A 24,418-nucleotide genomic window follows, 5' to 3' on the forward strand; every position below is an offset into this window, starting at 1 on the left:
AGCTTCATCTGGCTGCTGCTTCCTTGCTGATTTTCTGTGGTGAGAGTGGAATTATGTATACACAAATGCAGGTTCCATCTTTACAGGTGTCTCTATGAGGCATAAATGCAGGAGCACAGAGGGACATTGCTGCAGGAGTTGGAAAAGATAAAGATATTCTACAGAAAACTGTGTTAAACCTCCGTTATTGCATTAATTCCTGTTTAGACTTTTTCTTTTCTTATTCCATGAAACGGTGACATTTCTAGCAACACCGAGTACCTCAAAGACTGCAGGAAAGCGAGCGCAGTTTGTTGACATGTTGATGGCCTTTCATGCAAGCAGTCACCAGTGCAACAACCACAACTGTGGCTTTTTGTTTGTTGCTCTAATTGGGGCAATCTTGCAGTCACAAAGTCAATGCTACAAACAGAGGAAGTACAATAAGAACACCATTATAAGAGTTACCTTCACCAGTAGTTGAAGGCGACTGCCTCATGTTGTGGTCCCCGTCAGCGTTCAGTAGTAAACAGCTTTGTGACTGTAGAACACAATTGACTCAAAATGGCACCAAACCCTGTGAGTATAACATTTATGGTGAAAATGTTCCATAAACTCACAAATTATTAATTTGCTTTTTTTTATCCTGATTAAATGCGTTAGTAAAGGTTTTTTTTTTATTATTCTTATTTTGAGAGGGCCTTATGAGGTGTTTCCCCACCTGCAGACTTTATGCAAAGCTAAGCCGAGGTAAACATCTCTTGGTATCGTGTTGAAATTTTCCATTATACTGCAAGTATCATGGATTTTTTTTGTTATGCTTCTCCTCAGGTGCGGCCATCTTCATCAGGCCCTCAGTTTGCCACCACTGCCAATGGGACGCCTCCTCAGCAACCTTTGCAGCAGTCTCCAGCCGTTGCGATGGCATCAGGTTCGCCATTGCACAACTGTGTGGCTCGCTCTCCTCAGACTCCAACCCAGGCTCAGACCCAAGCTGTCTCTAGGTCTGGGAATGGATACATGATGAACCCAGGCCCAGGCCCAGGAGTCAATCAAGTGGGCACGGGACCTGGAGCAGCGGGGGTGGCGCCCGGAGGTCAGCCTGTCGGGCCAGTAACGCCTGAGCTTTCCCACGCAGAGCAGCTGAAAGCGATAGCTCAGCAGCGTAATAAACTGATGCTGCAACAGAAGCAGCAGCAACAGCAGCAGCAACAACAAGCAGCAAACTGGTCACCTGCAGGCGCTCCAACCAGCCCTTATAACTCTGGTCACTTTAACCACGACAAACCCAACAGCCCCATGATGTACCCACCGCAAGCCTTTAACACACCACAGGGCCCTCTAGTGACTGGGATGGCCCCCAACAATGGGCCCAAAGCCCCCATGAACAACTACCTCCCTCACAACCACATGGGCATGATGGGCCAGCAGCAGCCAAGCAGCATAAACCAGAACCCTCTGTCCAAACAGCAGCAACAGCAGCAGCAAACAGCAGCCATGTTGTCCTACAACAACACCAAGCCGCTGACTCACTTCAGCGGCAGCGGGGTGGATCACATAGGTCAGAGGATGACTCCACCCATGGCAGGGAACAGTCAGGTCAAGAACCCCATGATCCCACCTTACATGGGCGGTGCGGGAGGCGGTGGCCAGGGGCCGGGGCCGGGACAGACGCAAGGGCCAATCCCGGGACAGACGGCTCACCTGAGTGAAGAGCAGAAGAGGATGCTGCTGATGAAGCAGAAAGTGTTGAACCAGAACATGCCCTACAACGCCATGCAGCCTCATGGACAGGTAAGGGTACAGCTTGGAACTCTCTGTTGTTGGTCTCACGAATGCTGGTCAAATTATTCGCAAAGCAGTTCGTGTGCCATTAATGCTGTTGCTTCTACTTTAGTCCAGAGTGTTTCCATCATCTGGATGATAATTTGGGCAGTCGGTGATTATCTTTTTTTTATTTTGTTTTGTTTTTACTGGTTTTGCCTTTATAATAATTCAGCTCTCTAAATAATTAACTTTATATAGCTTCTGAAAAGTCAAGGCAATGCAGAAGTGCCTTACACCGGCATTCTTTTTAATGACCACCAGGAGGCGTTACCTTCGGTTGCAGTAGAAGCCTGTGGCGAGACGGCTCTTGGCCTGACCCCAGCAAACACTTTCTCGATGAGTTTATGGGATCAGTCATTCATTTTGGGTGGTATTAAATGGAACATTCAGCCAGTTTTGTAGATTTCCGTCACTGTAAGGGTCAGAGAGGAGGATTTTCCAGGGCGTGGCCATTGGTCAATAACTTGTGATTGACAAGACATTAGGCAGTGAGCATGCAGCTTCACAGTCAGATCCACCCCTCGTCATTACATCAAGTTTCAAGACACAGAGATGGAGATGGCAAAAACACTCAGGTCAAGGACTTCACGACCTAATGGATGACATCATGTTGGATACTTCCATCTTTTATAGTGTTTGTGGCTCCAGTTCCAATTAATTATTAATGAAGACTTGAAATTAGCAACTGAGACATGAGCTAATCAGGAAAGTGATTACTCAAGTGAACAGTAGGATTTTATTCTCATATTCTTTTATGTAAGCACACTTCTTTTCAAACCAGAGGAGTCGCCCTCTGCTGGCCATTAGAAACATACTTCTGCATTGGCTTCACTTATCAGACCTCGACGCTCCATCCATCTTTTGGATACAGTCTAGTTGTTGGGGAAAATTCAACCTATGACCCTGGGAGGCGAATTAAACTCCCTTCAGTTTCTCCCCGTTCTTTGTGTAAGAGCTGAATAATTTCCTGACCACTGGAGGTTTCCTATAAAATTGACTTGGGCTACATTTTTAAACAGAATGCCCAATGGTGGGAGCTCAGAAATAAAAAATAAACAGGAGCTCAGAGTATTTGACCGGTTGTTTGGGACATATTACAGAACACGGATTGCTGTTTTAAAAAATCTTCCAGAGGTGCAGCCAGTGAAGGTAAAATGGCGGTAGTTGCCCCAGCAACAAGCCAGGGCTGGGAATAGGCATAGGAAAATGGCCTGTCGAGAGTGTATTGATGCCTCTGCAACACTAGCAGCACTGATAGCCTCCCCCCCGGCTCCTCCTACCCCTCCCCTCAGACACACAAGCGTGCACACACACCACAGCGAGCACCAAAGCTAAACGGCTCCTTAGCTCATATCCCCAATCTGTCACAGCTGACTGATGGCTGAGATTGGACCACTAAGCCAAGCTAGCTGCTGTCATTACCGAAAGCCCACCTCGGGCAGTTTGTTTCCTGAGCCCAGCGATCACCACAGCCCACTCTGAATGCTCCAGCAGTTCAGCCAGGTGTCAGGTGTCCTTAATAATCCACCGGACGGAGGACGCTTAAGTGTGGGTGGACTCTATCTTAACAAATGTTCACATACTCAAGTGAAACCTCACACTTGCGTGGTTCCTGTGTTGCTCATTAGCTCAGGGCTGGTGTGCGGTTATCAATAGAAATTGTGCATGCGAGTGCTTGTTGATGGCGCACTTTACATCTCTGTCTGTCTCCTTCTGCTCGCCTTGTCCTGATGATATGGCTTCAGTCAGTCAGTCAGTCAGTCACCTCCTCCTCCCCTCTGGTGATCTCTGCGTCTCCTGTCCTGCTCCTCCTCCTCTCCTCCCTCTTTCTCTGCCAGAGACACTCAGCACCAATAAAGGAGCAGATTTATTAATATGAGGCCTTTGTGGCTGCTGCCTGGAGGGCTGTGTGTTTGCGTGCGTGAGCGAGTCCGTGCACATATATGTTTGAGTGTGTTGCATAGATTTTTTTTTTTTTTGAGGGTGGGTAGGTGGTGGAGCATAAGGGGAGGGTGGAGAGATTTATTTGAGTGAGCAGAGGAGAGTTGGAGACCGGGAAGAGAGAGGAGAAAGGCAAATGCAGAAAGGGAAAGATTTATTGTAGAGGGAGGATGGAGCATATTACAAAGAAAGTCAAGGGCCTGGAAAGAGAGAAATAAGTGAGCAATGCTGTATGGAGTGCCTGATATGCAAAATACTCAGTATTCTACATGCATGCAGCCCAGTTGCATCGACTCTGTAATTAGAAAACATTATTTTTAGTGACATGTCGCTAATAAAATCAGCAAAATCAACTATAAAATGTCAAAACATGTGGGAGAAATGTATTATTTCTACTTTTTTCTTCTAGTGGTAGCACTTAAAGAGAAATTTCACACATTTCAGACATCGAGATCACTTACTCATTTATAACGCTGCTCAGCCTATGAAAACGCCGTATAATTGGTCTCTCATGATTTCTCCAAATCTATCAAAGTGCAAAACAAAATCTCAGGAATAGCTTAACTGTAATCAGTGTTACTGAGGTGGGTCGTATTAGATTTAATGCCAATTGGCAATATTTTTCTGCCATTTAAAAAAAAAATGTCTGGGAATCGGCTTTTTAATTTTGGAGTTTCCAACCATCTGTGCCCGAAACTGCAGGCGCAGAGGATAAAAAGCTGCAAGATTCTTCAGCATGTCATGGTGAGAACTCTTGAAAATAATTACAGCATATGCCAAGAACAACAAATTAATAGTTCTGAAAAAAGATCGCAGCTTATCCCCCCCCTACTATGAATCTGGACGGGGTATTAAACACACATGCTCTTTATGGGAAAGACAGATAATAAGCAGTGTTTATTATAATTATTGCTTTCAGGTGCATTTAGTAGTTTTCCCACTGCAAAGCCAGCATATTGCTGAGTAACCAGTTGCAGTATTAGTACCGGCTTCATCACTGCTTGCTCTTTATTTGTCCCACGCAGCTAACACGGAAGATTTCATGGCTCTGTAACTTTTCCGCTTTACCCGAATAAACCTTTTAGCCCGCTTATTTCTTTGCACCATTTGTCTTTTATTCTGTGTTCAAATAAAAAATGCCATGTTACTCTATTAGCTCTCTAAAGCTGATTGCGTCTGTGTTCGGATAAAGCACAGTGTGCTGATGACTGTTAAAGCTTGATAAGGAAGCGGTTAGGGAGAGATGAAGTGAAACCAAAACATCTGGGTTCTGCTCCAGAAGAACATTTACAGCTATGCTATAGAGCAGGATGGAAAGGAGCGAATATGCAGAAGCTTTTAGATTTCTGGTTTCAGATCCAGAAAGATGGGAAACAATTGTTTAGAGCTCTACTGATTCATGGATGTGGACAAAACCAACAGTGAAGTGTCCGCCAGTCATGGAAGCGCTGATTTTTTTTTTTTAGGTGCTCACAAAGTAACTTTTTAAAATTATGATGTGAAGTAAAGAGGAAGTTTGGCTTAGAATGTGAAGAGAAATCTGTTACAGAAAACCATTGAAAGAAATGGTATCGGTACACCAATGAGAGCGTTTGGGACACATCACGTGAAGTATCAACTTCTTGCGGTTGGCTAGTTGGTGCTGGAGAAACGGGGAGCTGGAAGGATGCTTGGTCCCACATCTGTGTCTGTTTGGGTATGTAGAGATTAACCAATCCAGAGGCTACGGGGAAGCGCTTATCCCGTGAGTTCTCCAAAAAGGAGACAGCACATCTCGAGGCCTGGTGGCCGTGACAGTATGTGTAGGTTGAATGCTGATTGGTTGAAAGTTTGCTTACACAGGAAAGGTAACCACAGCAGAGTTCACCACAAAGAGGAAGAAGCGCCAAAATACATCAAAGATGAGAAAAGCTCTGACAGTGACTGCTTCTCATCCGTGGACCCGTTTTCTCAGTTTTACTCCTTTACTAAGAAGTTCTTGTATGATGCTTCCTTGGTATTCCTAAGCTCATTTTTTGATGCTACCCCCCCAACTTTTCTCTACTCTACTCAACTCTTGCAACTTTTGGTTGCATTTCACCATAACGGGACCTTTAGTGATGAGTCAGGTTCAGGGCGTCGGGAAAGGAACGAGTGCATCCACAGTCCTGGATGTGTTAGAGAGTTTATAAGGACGCTTCCTGATTCCTGAGCAGTACTAAACTATTGGAGAATTTCCATTATGCCAAAGATTGTGGTTGTCCCATCCCACCGCTCCCTTGAAGAGCCAATCATCTGCTTTGTAACAGCCAAGCTACACACAAACCACATTTGCCAGTGTTGTCGTGTAAATGCAGTTGCACAGCAGACTTTCACGGTTTCAGCCGTATGTACTCATCTTAGTAAGGATACGAACATAGGCTTAATCGATCCATAATTAGCAGTGTGGTCTGTTCTGTGCTCTAGTGGGATGAGTCGGACACTCTTGACTGAGTCGTTACCAAAGCCGTTCTAAAAGTGTTCACGTTAACTTATTTTGAGCCACCAAATCTTTTTTTTAGCAGTTTTTTTTTTTCTGTGCTCTGACTGGATGGACTTTGTTCATTATGGTGCTCCTCTGCTTTGTAGAAATTGTTTAAGCTTCATTTTCAGATCCTCTCTCAGTCGCTGAGAGGTGCCGGTGGTTGTTGATTTAAATTAGGCCCAGTTAATGAAGTTCTGTGACTTTACAAGTAGAAGTGTGCTTGAGTGTTCAAATACTTTAATTATGTTTAATTGGTAGAGAGACTCCTTCTTAATGTCTGTTTGCTGCAGGGCTTCAATTTGCTTCTTTTCACTTCAGAAATCTGTGTAAAATGTGTGTTTGTGAGTCTGTCTGCGTTAGTGACGGGAGTCATTTTTGCTGACGTGTCGGGCCACAGTCTGTAGCTGTTTTTTGTTCCTAGCTGTTGTTCTCTTTGTCTGCATTTATGTGTATGCTAGCCTTTAGCTTTGTGTGTGTGTGTGTGTGTGTGTGTGTGTGTGTGTGTGTGTGTGTGTGTGTGTGTGTGTGTGTGTGTGTGTGTCTGTGTTGGCTCACAGGTGGTGCTTAAACATCACCGTGTCCCCGCTCCGTCCTCCCTCTCTCCCTCTCTCTGTTTCTGTGTGTAGGCTAATCCAGTTAGCAGCTGCTCGGGGAAACTTCAGCCTCGCTCCTCAAAAGCTCGTTAGTCAAGCTTTAATTGTTGCTCCCTCGCTTTGCATATCGCCATGACACTAATTTATGCCCGTTGTCGCGGTTACCGTCGCCACGGTGGCAGATCTCTCAGTGGAAGCAGCAAGTGGGGGGAAGCAAAGGCGTGTGTGTGATGCTTGTGTGGATGTCTGCGTGTGGTGGATGACGAGGCCACCTCTGTGTGTGTGTGTGTGTGTGTGTGTGTGTGTGTGTGTGTGAGGCGGATGTGGCTTGTTGCACAAGCGTGTGTGCAGCTGTATGAAGCCAGCAGCTCGTGGGCGGATCTCTGGGGTTATCTGAGTAATGATTGGATGAGAATGGACTGACAGGTGTTGGCCTCAGAGGAGGGCTCCTGGTGATGGATTGGAGCGGGAGGTTTGACTGCGTGTATGTGCGAATGAGTGCAGGAGATCACAGCGTCGCACACTAACGTCGCACACTAACCGAGGTGCGTGAAGGAGCCTGCTGATGGCCCCGTGAGTCACGACACCAGCCCCCTCGCAGATGCGCACACATGTATGCACACACTCAACAACGTAGAACAGGGGTTGAAAAACACCCACAGGCATGCACACTCCGATAAAGCCTCTCCTGCTTCTTACTTTTCTCCACCCCTCTCTTTCCAGAGGTAAAGCCTCTCTGTCTTCTTTTTTCATCCCTTTCTCCATCCTCCTACTGAGGACATCCACAAAGCTGCAGACTTAACACGCACACACACACAGAGCCAGTTTATCATAGTGTGCCTCAAGTACTCCCAACTAGAACCCAGCATTTCAGAGACTGGGCCATAAATGCAGATTTTTGAGGACAATGTATGCAATCACCAGTGTGTATCTTTGGACCGCGGCAGAAGAAGAAGACCTACGCAGGAAGAGGGAGAACATGCAAACGCCAAACAGAAAGGCCTCAGCCTCTACGAACATCAGCATAAATCCTGCTGAAACATATCAGGGGTGGATACATTTAAAATGGACTGATGTCTCAGGTGCTACATGACAAAAATACTCTGATAGACAGGATTCTCAACTAGCACGAATAAAAATGGTGCCTGCGTGTGTGGTGACTTATATGCATGGATACAATTAAATGAGAAAAACTGACCGTAATTATTTGAGGTAATTATTTAGGCCTCACTGGATTATATTTCACTCCATGTTGAACTGTTAACTGGGACCAGATTTTTGTATTTTCCTTTACATGAAATTACATTTTCACTATGAATTGAAGCAGAAAAGCCTTAAATTGCAACATAAAAATTAACCGTGATTAAATATCTGAAGCTCCCCCTTAATGTGACGACCCCCCCCACCCCCCACCCCAATGCTCAATCAAAACCTAAACACATGGACTGTGAGACTTTGTGACAGACAGCTTCTATGTTCAGTCGCTCTTAGAGCAAACGTGTCACAGAAACAAGAACAGCTGTCGCTTTGAAATTCAAATCTGAGCATGAAAAAAAATATGTTCTGAATTCAGAAATCAGAGTACTAATGTGCAGTAGGCTGTGCCTCCAGCAGGGGATGTTTGCAGGATCACTTGTGTATTTCGGTGGGTGCCAGAGTGGGTAATGCACCATGATGGGATGCCTCAAGGATGCCCAAAGATTTGTTCCTGTCTAACGTTTTTCTGTGCATGTTTTATTTTTTTAACCCAAGAAACGTTAAATGTAACTTTCAAAACAAATAAAAATGCACATGATCATTTTGCAAACAGTTTGTTATAGATTTTAATTACAGTATATATTTATAAATCATCCAAAGCCTTGCTACGACAGCGGTGTTTGGAGGGAGGAGTGGCTCTGTCGGTTTAAATGCTATTTGTTTTCATTATCAGTGTTTCACTGGTTAACTGAAACAGGCCGTTTCAGCTGCCTTCATCCTACAAGAGCTCAGCTCAAGCCCGTTATCATCAACTCTCAGCTCTATACGATGTCAGTGAGAGTGGATATGTGAATACATTTTGCGAGCATAGAAGCCCCACCCACCTTCTTTTCAAACCTTGTGTTTGCAGGGGGCAGCCAATCAGAAGTAAGTTGGCTTAAAGTGTCAGAAAGGGAGCTAAAATAGCTTGTTTCAGACAGGGAACAAACTGAGGGGTGCATCAAGTCACACAAAGCTACTCGAGTAGATTCTGTAAAAAAAAAATGCAAAGCTGGAAATGAGCAAAATAGGTCCCTTTAAATCTTCCTATAAAATGTACTATCAGAATGAATCTGATATTTCTATATGTTATTAGACTGTTTTTTTGACTCAGTATCATAATCAAACATCTATCTGTTGGGGTCTGTTGGGAACCTCGTGGTGAAACATGGAGGAAAGGGGCAGAAAAGGCGAGCGAGAGAGGAAGTAAGCACAGCACAACCCCAGACCGAGTAATTTCTCCCTCTCTATTTCGTCCATCTATTCCCAGGAGCAGCAGATATTACCTTCCCTCCCTCCTCCCACATACACACATTTTATCTCCTATTCACTCTGTAACACCCCCCCCCCCACACACACACACACACACACACACACACACACACACTGTCTGAGTCGCCACACACACGCACACTGCTCACTCTCTCACTCTCTCACTCCTCCATCTCTCTGTCTCTCTCAGGCACACGTGTCAGGGCTTGAGCTGAGCTGCTCTCAGATCCTGTGGAGAGAAGATGGGTGGAGGGGTGCAGGTTGTGAAGCGGTGTTTGGGTGAAGCAGAGGGGCTGGTGGGTGGAGACTGTTCTGGTGTGTATTTGCTCTCTCCGTCTCCTCTGAGATGCTTCCTGTTAAGACAAACACCAGACAAACGGCTCTCTCTCTCTGTTCCCACTGTCCATTTGTCCCCTCCTATTTTCTCTCTTTGCTTCCTCTCTCCTGCTGTCACCTCTCCTCTCCTCCCTCCCTCCCTTCACCTCTTCTTGCTCGCCTCCTTAACCACTCCGCCTCTCCTGTGCTTAGAGAGGGCTGTTAGCGCCGAGCTCCACTTCACTACTCCCGATCAATAATGTGCGTGTGCGTGTATGTCATTGCCTGTGTATGTTCCTGATATATACTGTATACTGTGTGTGACTTTAATTTAAAATTGTGTGTATGATACAGAGTAAATATGCATGGAAGTGAGTTTATTATGCAAATTCCCAGAGATAAGAGTGGCCGTGTGTGTGTGTGTGTGTGTGTGTGTGTGTGTGTGTGTGTGTGTGTGTGTGTGTGTGTGTGTGTGTGAGCAGTATCTGTAGCAGCAGACCCCCCCCCACACACACACACACACACACACCGTCAAAAGTGTTTGGTTCAGCTTCTCAGCGCCAGAGTAAACACACTGAGACAGACCATCTCCACCCATTCGACACGCCCTGGGGGTGTGAATACAGGGCTGGAAAGGAAATATCAATACTCACCTCCACCAACAGGCTGCTTTTTGAGGGGGAATGTCGCTCTGTGGTGTTTATAACCAGGGTGTGTGTGTGTGTGTGTGTGTGTGTGTGTGTGTGTGTGTGTGCGCGTGTGCATGTGTCTGTAATCAAGCACTCTCTAATATTACCCTCATCTGCAATATTGACCCGCAGACCTCACATTGGAGCAAACAGGTCATGACACAATGAGTCTGCATGCTATCTGTGTGTGTGTGTGTGTGTGTGTGTGTGTGTGTGTGTGTGTGTGTGTGTGTGTGTGTGTGTGTGTGTGTGTGTGTGTGTGTGTAAAAAAGCAGCCACAGCCAAGTATGTGCACATGTGTTCATGGGATGGCGGAGAGTGAGGGGTAGTGCTGGTGGTGGGGGTCATTCTTATGCTGTGTCTGTGGGCCAAAGAGAGGGAGATGCAGTCAGAAGGCTGCATACTAAACAGAGTGCTGTCACCCCGCCAGCACCTCACGCACGCACACACACACACACACACACACACACACACACACACACACACACACACACACACACACACACACACACACAGAGAAGTCAATGCATGGTTGGGTGCCCTACCTCGTATATGCACATGCTCATAAACAGCATACACACAGACACTCACACACACACACACACACACACACACACGCGCGCTCTCTCTCTCCTCGTGCCAGCTCAAACTTTGGCTGCCTTGCTCGGCTGCCGGTTGCCACGGCAACCGTTGCCCACAGCACTTTGCAGCCCAAATCGATGGCAATTCCAAGACGAGGGTAGGCTCCCTCTCATGGTGCGTCTGTGTGTGCGCGCGCACACATGCGACAGCCCGTCTCTGTCCAAATGTTTCGGGCTGTAAGCAGGTTGTACTTGTTGTATAGTTTGTGATAAATATGGCATAAGGTTCAGCTGCAGATTGCATTAACAGCGCGCTATCAGTGTTGCACAAACTGGATTTGAGCCCAGAATAAACAGAATGCCATTTTTTTTTTTCCACACACGTTGAGAGAAGCTGGTGGGAAAACTGCTGGCTCTCGGGGGGGGGCAGAGAAGGAGAGAGAGGTGGATTAGTTTAGAGCAATAATAATAATGTGTTTGTCCCAACTTGCTAATCACCTTGTTTGTGTGTTGACGGCTCCAAATGTGGCCGCCATGCCAAGTGACACATACGCACCAAGACAAATGCGAGGGGACGACACAGATGTGACCCCGCCCTTGTCCCTAAAATGCACTCCATCCACCCCATCTGCTCAGTCAGATGCTAACACACACACACACACACACACAGAAGCGTCGCCACTTACCATCAACACCACTGTCTGATGACATGCTCGAGCAGGTATACGCTCTCTCTCACTCACACACACACACAACAAAAGCAGGCAGTCTTGTAAAGTCATACGGTTCACCCACGTGTGTCTGTCCCCCCCCAGCCCACCCCTCCACCTCCTCCCACAGGTATCTCTGCTCCACTCCTCATCGCTCCTCTGTGTGGGCTGAAAGAATTGAGAAAAGTGAAACAGAAAGGGGAAAGCAGACAGAGGGGGTGCAGGACAGGGGGAGGTGCGGTAAGGCTCTTTGAGGATTAGGTTGAGAATTTTGACTCTTGTCTTACAGAAGAGGAAGGAGGAGGAGGTGGTGTTGGTGGTGGATGAGGCAGCGGAGGGGGGGTAGATCGACTCCTCGGAGCAATTTACCTCAAACGGCTCCAACACAGCTAATCCGCTCTTAAAGGAGCCTAATCCAACAGACTTGTACCTGATACTGAGAAGAGAGAGAAAGGAGAGTGGCAGAAGGAAGACGGGAAAACTGAGAGAAAAAGGTGGGCGGCTGTGGGTGAAGCATGAGTACAGGGAGAGAGAGTTGTGTGTGCTGCTTGTATACTTCAGACAAAATCAAATTTACTGTCTTCAGACAGACAAAATAATTCATTTATAATTGAAATACCAATGTCTGAATTACTGAATTACTCTCTGTGGCTAAGCAAGACTCCTAGAGGTTGTAGACTTGTTCACCAAAGCCTCTCAAGCCTCTTGATTTGGTTTTACTTCTGTTTTTTAGGAACTTCCAAGTCAACCTGCTAATAGGAGTAAAGCCTGGATTATAGTCCGTTGCAGACACAGCCAAATAGTCATTCCTGAGTAGTTGGTGCATTGTAATGTAAATTCTCCGTGGACGAATCCACATGGTCACAAAAACAGTCACGTCTGATGACGAAATTGACGTCCCTCGGTCCTGAGCGGACTTGCAGCCATGGAAAATATAATCCAGGATTTAATCCTTCACGCCTGAGCATCATTAAAGAGGACCTAACTCTTGGGTACCTCTTGGACTTAAAGGGTGTCCTATCAAGATAGGTGGCATTAACTTAGCATGTTTTTACATGGCAGGAGATCACGGAAAATCTAGGAATAGGGATACACGGAAGCTATATTGTATATGAGACATCAATCCCAAAAAGCTGGATTAGATATCATTGAGAGCGTGCCAATATATGGGCCGATATATAATCCTGTGCTTACTTTACCGCAGGTGAGCAGCAGCTAGCAGCAGAGCTAAAGTAGCATGGAGCAAGCTAACAGCAAAGCTTCGTCTTATTATTAATATCAGCTGTTTGCTGATCTGTAAGTATCAGCATTTATAAGGGTCGATGAATAAAAATGAAAAAGTAAAGAGACATGAGGAACAGCCGTTAACTGTGGTATGAGGGTCGTGGTGTCTAGTTTGTCCACCAGAGGGCACTCTTCAACTTCCTGTTTGGCAACACATGTTTGGATCTCCGCAAACACAAAAACCAGCTGAGCCGAGCTGAGACAGGCAAAGTAGATAAATACCTACACATAACAAGCGTTAGGGAAGGAAAAAATAGGCTGATATGTTGGAATATCGGAGTTTTAAATCACCAAATATCAGTATCAGTATCGGTCTTGAAAATCCTACATCGTTCGGGCTCTAGTATTTTATGCTTGCTGTGGCAACAGCTTTTCTTTCTACATTTGCAAAACCTTTTTTACTTAACTGCAAACTGTGGTCAGGCACATTTACGCGACTGAAAGGCTCCGATCGTGATGCTCCGGCTTCGGTCTCACTCATTCACTCATGTGAGTTAGTGATCAAAGAGATGTTATCTAAGACGGAAGATGTTGGTTCATTGTAACACTTCTTGAGAGGTTTTTATAAACCGCCTGGAAACTTCTTTTGACTGATTCTTCAGCAGCTGAACTGGACCTCTTTGTGGTGCTAATACCTTTTGTAGCATTTTTGATGCAGTATGATTGTATAAAATATTCATAAACAATATGGCCTGCTGGGTATTTAATAGTAGTTCTGTACCAAATTTTAGACTTTCAGTTGTTCATTTATTGATAAAATATTCAATGTCAATACTATTTTTTTTTCTTTTTTTATGTTCAAATGTTTACCATCTCAGATTGGGTGCCTAACATCCCTCTCACCCACCTCAGTGATCACCACATGTCGTTTCAGCTTATTGTCATAAACTTAGCAATGCTGATGCTAGATTTAAGACTTTTTATTCACCTGTGGCAGTTTCTTTTAAAAAAAAAAAAAAAGCCTCACAAAAACTTGCTTAACAGGCACAGATGCAGTTCTGTCTCTCTGTCTCCATCAAGAGAAAGAACATCAAAATGCAGCACATCTGTCTGTCTGTCTACGGACAGATTTGCATCACAACTGAAGGTTTTGCTCTTTCTTACCCTCCCTGTGCTCTTCTGTGAGCTGCAGCTCTCTGACTCAGTCTCAGAGAAAAAGTTGGATACATCTGTTGCTTCTGACTTTCTTTCTTACTGATCATTTTTCTTGAATATCCAGCCAAAAAAATCAAGCTAAAACCTCTGTGGCTTAGAAATGAAGTCAAAAGTGCCAAAACTGCAGTTCCTCTAATGACCTCTTGTGGCAGGTTTGAGTCAGTCCCCACAGACTGAATTTTATGGCCTTAAAAAAAGCACATTTAAAGTTCTTGTAGTGAATTTTTCCCCTTCTATCCCTCCTTTAACCTTTATTAAGGCTTAGAGGTGTCGCACCTTTAACTCACAAGTAGATGCTGAGACCGGGAGCTGTAGCTAAAAGCTGTCAGCTAATTCGAGTCTCCTCTCAACCACGGTTTTTAGTGCCTTTTGGAGCATTTTCAGTCCAAATTTCTGACAAATAATCTGGCGTGCTGTGAGGTTAATTGTGTTAACAGACCTCTGCTACAGCTTTGGTGGGAAAAATGAAAGGTTTTATTGGTATATTATTTAGCACTGATTAGCAGGTGTGTGTGTGTGTGTGTGTGCACCTGAACAGTTTGTGGATGAGTCTCGCTAACCAAACTGACTTACCATAAGCTGGTAACGTAGCTAATTAGCCATATTTCCTCACATTATTCTGGACTTTGCAGCTCTCTGTTCAGCTGAAGAGAGTGGCATAATGTGTCAGTGAAAGGGAGAAAAGAAGAGCGTTCTGGATGATAAACATGTAAAAAAAAAAAAAAGAGTTTAATAGCAAGGAGGAATAGTGAGTCACGTACTCATAAGGCAGTATGACACAGAGAAATGGGCTGCACTGGAAAAAGTGAACTGGATAGCAACTTGGGAAGAAAGACTCATGGATTATATGCTTTTCACAGGTCAGAGAAGGTATATGGCAGGGAACTGGAAACTGATTATAGCATGAGATGCTCACACAAGAGGGGGGGGGGGGGGGGGGGGGGGGGGGGGGTGTTCGAAAAGAGGCAAACACAGAGAGAGTAACCTACATACAGATACCCAAATTGTTATGAAGTGCGACGGAAGCACAGGCGGAGGGCAGGAGGGACGGAGCAGTGATTGAGGGGGATGGAGATGGAGGAAGCCCTGGTCTCTCATTAGAGCTCTGAGATGGGCTGCGGGCTCAGAAGCACACAAATGCACGCACACACAGAAAACACACATCGATATGTGCGCTTTTTCTCTCTTTCTGGAGGTTTGTTCCTCGTGTGAGGAGGGAGTATCTGTTTCCAGGGTCAGTTTTCGTTTCCTGTACACTCTGGTTTGGTCAATACGACAACAGTGCGCCCTGCTGCATGCTGATGCTTACGCCGATGCCTGTGCAGTTTCTGCACGTATTCGCCATCTTATAGAGGCGTTTTTTTTAGTCCTTGCTTTACCATTTTTCCTCCCAGCACATACAGTATCTTCAACCTCTTCCCCTCTCCTCTGCTTCTCTTCCACTGCCTCCCTCCTCATCCTCTCCCTCCCAGGTACCGCCTCCCCCTGTGCTGTTTTCTCCTATGTCTTCCTCCCTTCCTCTCCATCCCCCAGCTCCTCTCCCTCTGCTGTGTATATCAAAGAAAAATGAAGCCAAATAAACTTGAACCCCAAGAAGGTGATTGATGGTTGCACAAAGCTCCCTCTCTCCATCTCTTTCCTTTCCACCCTGTCTTTATTCCCACACTCCCTGCCGCCTCCTACTCCTCTCTCCCACTGGTGCTGTGGCTCCTTCTCATTCACACACAGTTTGTATAGTTTGATTAATTATTTGGGTCTGCAGGGTACAGCTATGCTCATGTAAGTCATTTTTATATACTGGAGTGTTTACTGCAAGATGCACGATGGTTTCAGATGCTAGTACTAATAAAAAATCTTGCTTGCTTGGTTAAAGCGATCATCTGCAATGTTTGTACATAAATAAATGCTCATTTTGAGGCTCTCTGTCACCCACTTACTCAGTCATTAAGGTGGAAATGCCCAACACGAAATAACTGAACAGACAAGAGCGCCACCTACAGCTTTGCCTGCAGCCACCAGAGAAATATGAATTTATTTTAGCTGCACTTGAAGTACTTCTTTATGAAACATTCAGTCTTCGCAGGTCTGCAGGCTGATTTCACTTAAAGTGTTGGATTTTTCTTATTTTTTACTGTAACCTGAAGAAAAAGTTCTGTTTGCACGTCACCAGCTTTAGGATCAGAAGTACCTGCAGCACCGCGACTCTCATCAAGAACAAAAAGAGAACTGCAGCGAACGTAGTTCAGGTTAAAAATCTGACAAGAACTCAATGGATCGATCTGTAGCTTAGAAAAAGTAGAACTGCAAATGTATGTACTTTAAAAAAATGATTGATATCAGGCCCAAATTAATTATCAATATTGTGATAGTTTAATCGACAGAGGCTTTGCCACTGTGATGTTACACATTGAATTGTGAAGTCCTGCTGTGAAGCCTCAAGCTGTTGCCGTCTTGGTGCTTTGATGTGACGAGCGAGGGGCGGATCTGACGGAGAAACGGAGGGATGCTGCATGCAGCCCATCCTAATGTGCACCACGGTTTACCAAAAGGATACAATGTTGCATTTGATGAGACTTGAAACTAATTACTGACAGCATAAACTCATCACGAAAGTGTTTACTGAGGTCAGAGAGCAAGGCAGCCAAGGGATGTTTTCTCATATCCTTCAGAGCTTTGCTCCTCCTGACTGCTGAAAGAATGCAGGTTTAAGTGCATTGATGCTGGCTTCGTTTGTCGTGCCCAGAAGCTGCGTCCTTCTTCTTTAATACACAGTTTGAGCCTGCACAGCTGTGCAGAACCTGGGCCTTAAACTGTTATCCATGATCACTAATATGCCTACCACTGGTTAGTCACGCACTTGCTTTTTGTTTATTACGTGTTATCTAGATTAAGCTGTGTCATAGAATTGGGTGTCTAACAAACTAAGTTAAACCAAATGGGTAAAAAAAATAAAAGGGAGGAAAAGTTCAAGTTGTCAGCTACCATTAATGCAGGAGAGCTCCTGAAGGCAGAGACACAAGTTAGCACAGTAATGTCACTAAACAATCAAAAAGTTAGCTAGCTGGTTCCACCTGGAGCTGCTGCCACCAGAGCCCACCTGATCAACTCTTCTATCATAGATACTATCATAGGGATGTTCCTGAGGAAAAATATAACAGTTCAATTCAATTTTATTTATGTAGCGACAAATCACAACAGTCGCCTCAAGGCACTTTATATGGTAAGGTAAAGACCCTACAATAATACAGAGAAAACCCAACAGTCAAAACGACCCCCTACGAGCAAACACTTGGTGGCGGTGGGAAGGAGAAACCCCCTTTTAACGGGGAGAAGGGAGAGGCAGTAAACTAGTAAGAATAAAAATCTGACTAAAGGGAGAAAACACTTGTATTCAAAACTGAGCGTACTCTAATGGGCCAGATTAAACATTATTTAAAAGCTATATAAAATATTAAAGGTGAAAAGTGTAGCATTTTGTGTCGTAACATTGTGCACACACAATCAGGTTAGTTTTCTGGCTCTGGCTAATGTTAGCAGTATCCCTACTTTCTTGCGGGCTAGCATTCACATGCCTGTTGCAGGATCCGATTACACTTCTTTTCAGTTGTGTGGTAATGGGTCAGTTTTACTGACACATAAAACTGCCCATTTTCTACATCAAAGTACTGCAGAACTGTGCACACCTTAGCACACCTGTCACCTGCTTAGTTTCCCCCTGGCTCCTTTACACCTTCAATCACAGAGCGCGAGAGAGTTGCTGGTTAGTTGTGGGTGGCGTCTGAATCTCTTTAAACCAACAGGTAACTGCTGTTAAATTAAAACAATTTAATCGACTAGTAATTCTGGTGCTGATTATCAGGAGCAGCAACTTTAAATCATCTAGTCACACACCGTCCCCAACAGGGACCGGATTTTAATTTGCAAATATACAAAAATTTTAGTGCCTGCTCCTCAGGCGGTACCACATGCTTATGATAATACATTGTTTTTTATTCGTGGTGCTGTTGGATCAGTCAGCAGCTGTGTGCTGTGACTGGTTACTGTCAAATAACTGGGATCACTCTGGGCATTCGAAGGTTAAATGGGTCAGTCATGGATTTGGATTAAGTTGCTTGTTTAATGTTTTTTTTTTTTTTTTCCTGAACTGCTTGTTGCCTAAATTAGTTTCAAAAACCTCTGAATTGTGAATTCACACTGATGACAGAGCCTGAATGGGTTTCAGCAGGTCTGTGTACCAACCTGAAGTGTCGGTAAAACCGTAGAACGTGGTCTCACAGGTCAAAGTGACACCGGCGCAGTGTTCGCTTTGTCCGAGCGGCACACCGGTGCGGCAAATTCGCACATTTAAAAAGCCGAAACCTTTTTAAAACTTGCGCCTCTCTCTCTGAGCTCTGAAGTGATTTATCTAAAAAGCCTGAGTTTCATCACACTGAGTGAAAGAGTCCAAGTTGTCTGTATTTCCGTTTATAAAAATGTGCGAGCAGAGGGAATGAAAGTACAAGCGTCTCAGATGGTCAGAAGACTCAACAATGTACCAACCAATCACAGCACAGTGTCACTGACTGATCCAATCACAGCACAGTATCACTGTTATTTATTTAACCCCCCCTGAAAAATGTCTTTGACCAGAGGTTATGTTACAGGTAGAGCCAACATTTGTCATTTCACTTACTGCAAATCAGTAAATTTATCATCTTAACCTCTCAACTTATATCAAAGAAGGAAAAACATAACAAATTATTACAAATGATCAATATTTAATTCCAGGCTCGGCCATGCTAATGCGTCAGCATGTTGAAAGCTGCCGTGGTCATCAAGCACATGCTCTGTTTGTGTGTGCGCAGTGTATCAGTCCACAGGTTTGTGTGTGTGTGTGTGTGTGAGACTGTACTGGCCGAGTCCATCCATCAGTCAGCGTGACAGCTGTGGTGGAGGGAGGCAGCGTTATCAGGCATGGCACAGGACACCTATCAGGGGTCCTGTTGTCTCATCCGCCATGATAAGTCACAGAGAGAAAGATGGAGGAGGTCTGTTGTGGGAAAGTGACTACTGTTCAGTCTGTGTAACACAAATGAACAACTGAATGCACGGACTCACACGAATGAGAAAAGCAGGTTTTTAAAGCTTTTCTAGGAAAACACCTGATTTAAAGTTCTGCTTTCGTTGAACGGGCTGAAGACGAAATGACGGTGTTTGTGTAACATAAGCGTTTGCCGGTGCGCCTGCTTGATCACGCTGCCTCACTCTGACCCTTGTGAAAGCGGTACTCAAACAAGTGGTGTGTGCACATACGCGTTTCATGAGCATGTGTGTATTTGTTGTGCCCCCCCCCCACCCCCCTCTCCCGTTGTTTCTCAATATTATATCACTATTTCCCAAGCTTCCTTCCCAGCATCATTTCCACACACACAGAAACACACACACATGCACACCCTTACCCGGAAAGATGTGTTGTCACTGTAATTCCAAGACAGAATGATACACACCCACGTATTATAACTTTAGGGGGGTGACAGGGAGATGCAGCCCGAGCGAACCAAAGATAATTCACTTTAGACAGAGTTATAATTTGACAGCGTCGGTCTCCAATGCTTTGTGTTGCTCTCTGCTGCTCTTTAAGGCAGTCAAATCCATTTGCCTCCTGTGTGAGGGTTAAATGTTTTTACATTATGATTTTTGCTCTCTGTTCTGAATGTGCTTGTGTAAAGTTTGTGATTGTTGGGCTGTTTCAACACGCTGTCATCCCAGGACGTCAGACGCAATGCAGCGTCGGTGCCTGGACGGGCCAGCTGCAGCCATACTTGACAGGGAGGGATAGCAGTCCTCATGTGGTTGGATATAATGTGCACAGTAATGCGCATCCGCTGGAGCTGAAAAAGGAAGCCAGTGCTGAAGTGGCAAAAACTGCAGTTCCTGTAGGTGCCACTTGAGGCTGCTTAAAATGGTCAGCTTATTAACCCTTTAACACTGATTGTGGCCTTGTCCTTCTTTTATGTACAGTCTATAAATGCAGTCTGGGAAAAAGATTGGGGTTTGGGTTAAAATACCCTCATTGACAACAACAATCTGCAAATGGCACACCAGGGAGTCCTTTACAGGCTTCCATACGTGCCGAGTTGGGAGTAAAAGCGCTGTTGCCGGGAGCGTCGTGCACTGACACCAAATTACACTGTGAGATTCCAGTGGCTTTGACACAAACAAACACAAAAAAAGGCCGTCCTGGAAATAAGAACAGAGTGTATGTTTCCATAGATAGCTGCACCCTTATCAGTGGCTCCCATTTAGTTTCCCCTTGTTTCCTGGTCTCTTACACACACACACACACACACACACACACACACCACACCACACTACCAGTTACACATGATCAGCCAGCCTCCAAAGATGTGACATTTGTGAGCAGCAATTTCACAAAATTTGGTTTTAATGGCCCGTGAAACCAAACAAGGACGCGTGTCCCAAATAGTAACAACGTTTCAGTTTATCCAGGGTTCGTAGCTTCAGGACGTCCCTCATCGATGAGCACTTTCACAGATGAAACGACAGCCAGTCATTTTAATTTTATTTTGAAAGTTTTTCGATTTTTTTTTTTTTTTTTCCTGCCTGTTGAAACTTTGAAAACATTTAATTTAGGAAACTTTCTATTAGAGCGACCTGATTATAGCCAAAAAAATCATAATCGGTTTTGGTCATCCCTCAGATCATGGTTAATTAGCAAAATTGCTCATTGAATTTGGAAAAATAGTGGATATGTTAAACTTCTTGAGTAAAAGATTTAATTTTTATGATAATTCAAGTGAATAAACTAAATGTAAGCTGGACTAAACCAACTGAATTTGGATTTTCATGGAGAGGGAGGGGGTGAAAAACAAAGAGCAGGATTGGAATTGTTGTTATTGTTTTGTCCTGATCATCTTGTTTTAATAACCAGTGGAAGCCAAAATTGTAATTGAAATAAAATTTGTCACTGTACAGCCCTAATTTGTAGGAGATTATACACTAAGGTTAGAAGTAACAGCTTATTCAGTATTAGTATCCGATACTAACATTTTTCTCTTTGTTTTGTTATTTTATTCCTGACAAGTAAAAACAGCTCTGATATAGCAAATCCGCACTGGCTACTGATATCAGTTGATGTCTTATTTATCATACAGATATTAGGTCGATATACAGGATATTGGTGCATCCTAACTTGGTATTTATAACTTGCCATTCTTATTTTTACACCCAGAAATTCAGGAGCACACAGCGGCTGCACAAAAGGCCTCGCCGTGTTCATATACAGATACTGCACGCCGCTATGCTAAACAATGTTAGTCGTCCCCTCCTTTGCAGCTTTTCTCAGTTTGTGCCTGTATTCGACAGAAGCAGCTGAGCAGAAACTGTGTTCAGATGGTTTGTGTTGATGCAGGCGTGCTGTCACGTGACTTAGCTCTACCTGTGAGTGCTATAACGTGGAGCGCGCTCTGTGCTGCTGCCGTCATAGAGACAATGAGACAGGTAAAGCAAAGAGTTCTCCCCTTCCCCGCGCATTTCTGACCTTCATCTACCGTCATTTTGTTGAAGGTAAGCACTAAAACACTGTCATTCTCCTTAGCCCTCCCTTCCCACCACTCCTCCACCCTCTTCCCTCCATCCTCCCTCCACTCTACTATCCCTTATTGTAGTTTTTGCGCAAGAAAGCAGAAAATCTGCTTACCCCACACACGGGGATGTTTGCCAGTCTCACACAAAGTTCAAACTGCTTGGGAAAGCACAGCATTACCTGCACCATCAACAGCAAATGTGTGTGTGTGTGTGTGTGTGTGTGTGTGTGTGTGTGTGTGTGTGTGTGTGTGTGTGTGTGTGTGTGTGTGTGTGTGTGTGTGCATGAGTGTGTATATACTGTGTGTGTGCATATTCTGTTTGTGTATACAGTAAACAATACCTGTGCATATTTTGGTGTGGTTGTGTCTCTGCTTCTGTGTAAACAGGGACAAGTTTTTTTCTTCCTTGAGGGCACCGCACCTTCAAATGGGAACAAGGTGATGTTCTATTAACACCTTTTCTGATTTGTTAATTGACAGTTTAGTGCAGTTCATTTCCTTCTGAAACGCTGCGCAGAGCATGGTGTTATATAAAGTGCTGCTGAGTCATCTTACCTGCTTCTTTATCTCTATAAAGTTGAGTCTGGTAAGGAACAAGTTGAGCAGAAACAGCATGAAACAGAATCTGTACAGAGTGTATTTTATGAGGCAATATTGATGCGAGAGAAAACTTTCAAAACTCCTTGAGGTGTATTTTTGTTTATTACACATGCTGCAGCACCTCCTATCAGCAGCGAAAAGGCCAAGAGGGATGGAAAGTACAAGAGAGCGGTACCCAGAAAAGAAAAGTCACAATAGGCGAACAGCAGCAGAATTTAATGCCAAGCCTCCTAAAATAATCTCAGTGTGTAGAACAGCAAATTCCTCAGCAGCACAGATTGTATTCTGTCATTGTTAGCAGCGGGAATCCTGCCTGTCAGCACATCGGCGGTGGCGAGTGCCCCCGGACAGCTCCTGCATCCCCCGGCGGTCCCGGGATCAGCACCTCGGACAGCAGCGGCGACACACACGCGCGTGTGCGCACGCACACACGATGTTATAAATGAGCTGCAGAGAAAACGCGGGTCAGTTAACGTGCCACTGCACAAAAAAACATATTCTGTTTAACAAACTGCATGTTTCCAGAACAGCTTAAAAATTGGAAAATTGGCTCATTAGTGGCGTTTTATTTCCATCCACCTCTGTTGAACAACTTTTACCTTACTGAAGTGGCGATAATTAACTCTGAAATCTCTTTCTGTTCGACTGTATAGTTTTGGTGTGAAAGCAGCTGGCATGTTAATGCGGCATAATCATGTAGTGGATTCATGCTCAGGTAGCAAAACAGCAATTATGATCACAGTGTACACTGTCCTGTAGGGGATACAAAGTGCTAGAGTGTGTGTGTGTGTGTGTGTGTGTGTGTGTGTGTGTGTGTGTGTGTGTGTGTGTGTGTGTGTGTGTGTGTGTGTGTGTGAATGCTACTACAGGCATGCTGCAGGGGAAGGGACGGGTGGAAATGCAACAACGTACTATGGTGCATGATTGGAAATGTTCATATCTGTGGTCTGTCTCACACACAAGTCAGACGTCATTTACAAATCCAAGATATCCAGTCGTGTTTGCTGAGGGAACCCCGTTTTGTTTTAGAAGCAGAACGGGGATTTGAACCGCTGACCTGAGGTTTTTAATAATCTTCACAATCATGAACCGTGACATAAGTTATTTTCTGATGTTTAATCTCTTCACAATGTGGACAAAATGGCTCAAAATGTGGTGACATGACACTCATAATGTGCTTAAAAATGGCGCACTTGGATTCATGAGGCGTGTTTTGTGCCAATTGTTGAACCAGCAGCTGCCGCCAGCAGCCGAAGGCAAAGATGTCCTATAAAGCAGTGATTCCCAAAACGTGGGCCCTGAGCATGCTGCAGGTGGGCTGCAGGACAACATTAAGAAGAAATGCATGCAACACATTTGTATTTAAAATCTGCCTGCTTTTTTTAATATAATGTGTTAGAGTGTGGAACAGGAATGTGAAGTGATGGGGGGGTCATACCTTTGGCCCCCTTGGTGTTTGGCATATGTGCTCCCCCTCTGACTGACAGCAGAAAAGCAGGGCCAGCTTTAAATCCAGAAAATCTAAATACCTGCATTACATCCTTTAATACATGTGTGGTTATGTAGGCTAATCCTCAGCGGCACAGTTCACTGTTACAGAGCCTAATTCTGCTCAGCAGCAGCCAGCATGCTGTTTGGACCCTAATAGAATACAGATCATGCTGACAGCATCATTCTGAACACTATTTCTGGGCATTAGAGGTTATATATTTCTGTTTAGAGAGCGAGGCAACACACACACAGACGTATGTACGACCACCATCAGTCTTCGGTAACTGTTTGACACCTGGGCTCTTGGCTGACTGCTGTATTTTGCGTCACAGAGGTCATTTGAATCTCTGTCGGCCCGTTTTGGACAGCGTTGCATGAAAGAAATATACACACACACATATCACAATGTCATCCTGGAAGAACTGAAATAGAAAGGTTGCAACAGCACCTGCTGACCAGGTGTCACATGGTTGATGAACACACACGGTGAAGTCGCCAAAAATATACCACATGTGATCTCACTTCGTTTAACTTCACGTCTCGGGTGTTATGCGCGGACCGGTAACCACAATAGTTGTTTTTGCAGATTTGTTCCCTCTGTTGCGGCTGTTACAACTGGCTCGCATGCCAAAAAGAAAACTGCCACCTTAACGAGC

The 24,418-nt window shown here is 44.7% G+C and overlaps 1 protein-coding gene across 1 annotated transcript in view; it reads left to right on the forward strand.

The window, feature by feature from the left end:
- The window catches only part of maml3 (mastermind-like transcriptional coactivator 3), a 131,681-nt gene that overhangs the window by 66,347 nt on the left and 40,916 nt on the right, over positions 1-24,418 (forward strand). The window contains exon 3 of the mRNA XM_030743756.1: positions 811-1,773. Coding sequence (XP_030599616.1) covers positions 811-1,773 — 963 coding nt within the window. The remainder of the gene's footprint in view (positions 1-810; positions 1,774-24,418) is intronic.

Source organism: Archocentrus centrarchus, chromosome 1 (assembly GCF_007364275.1).
Source record: "Archocentrus centrarchus isolate MPI-CPG fArcCen1 chromosome 1, fArcCen1, whole genome shotgun sequence".
Taxonomy (NCBI): domain Eukaryota; kingdom Metazoa; phylum Chordata; class Actinopteri; order Cichliformes; family Cichlidae; genus Archocentrus; species Archocentrus centrarchus.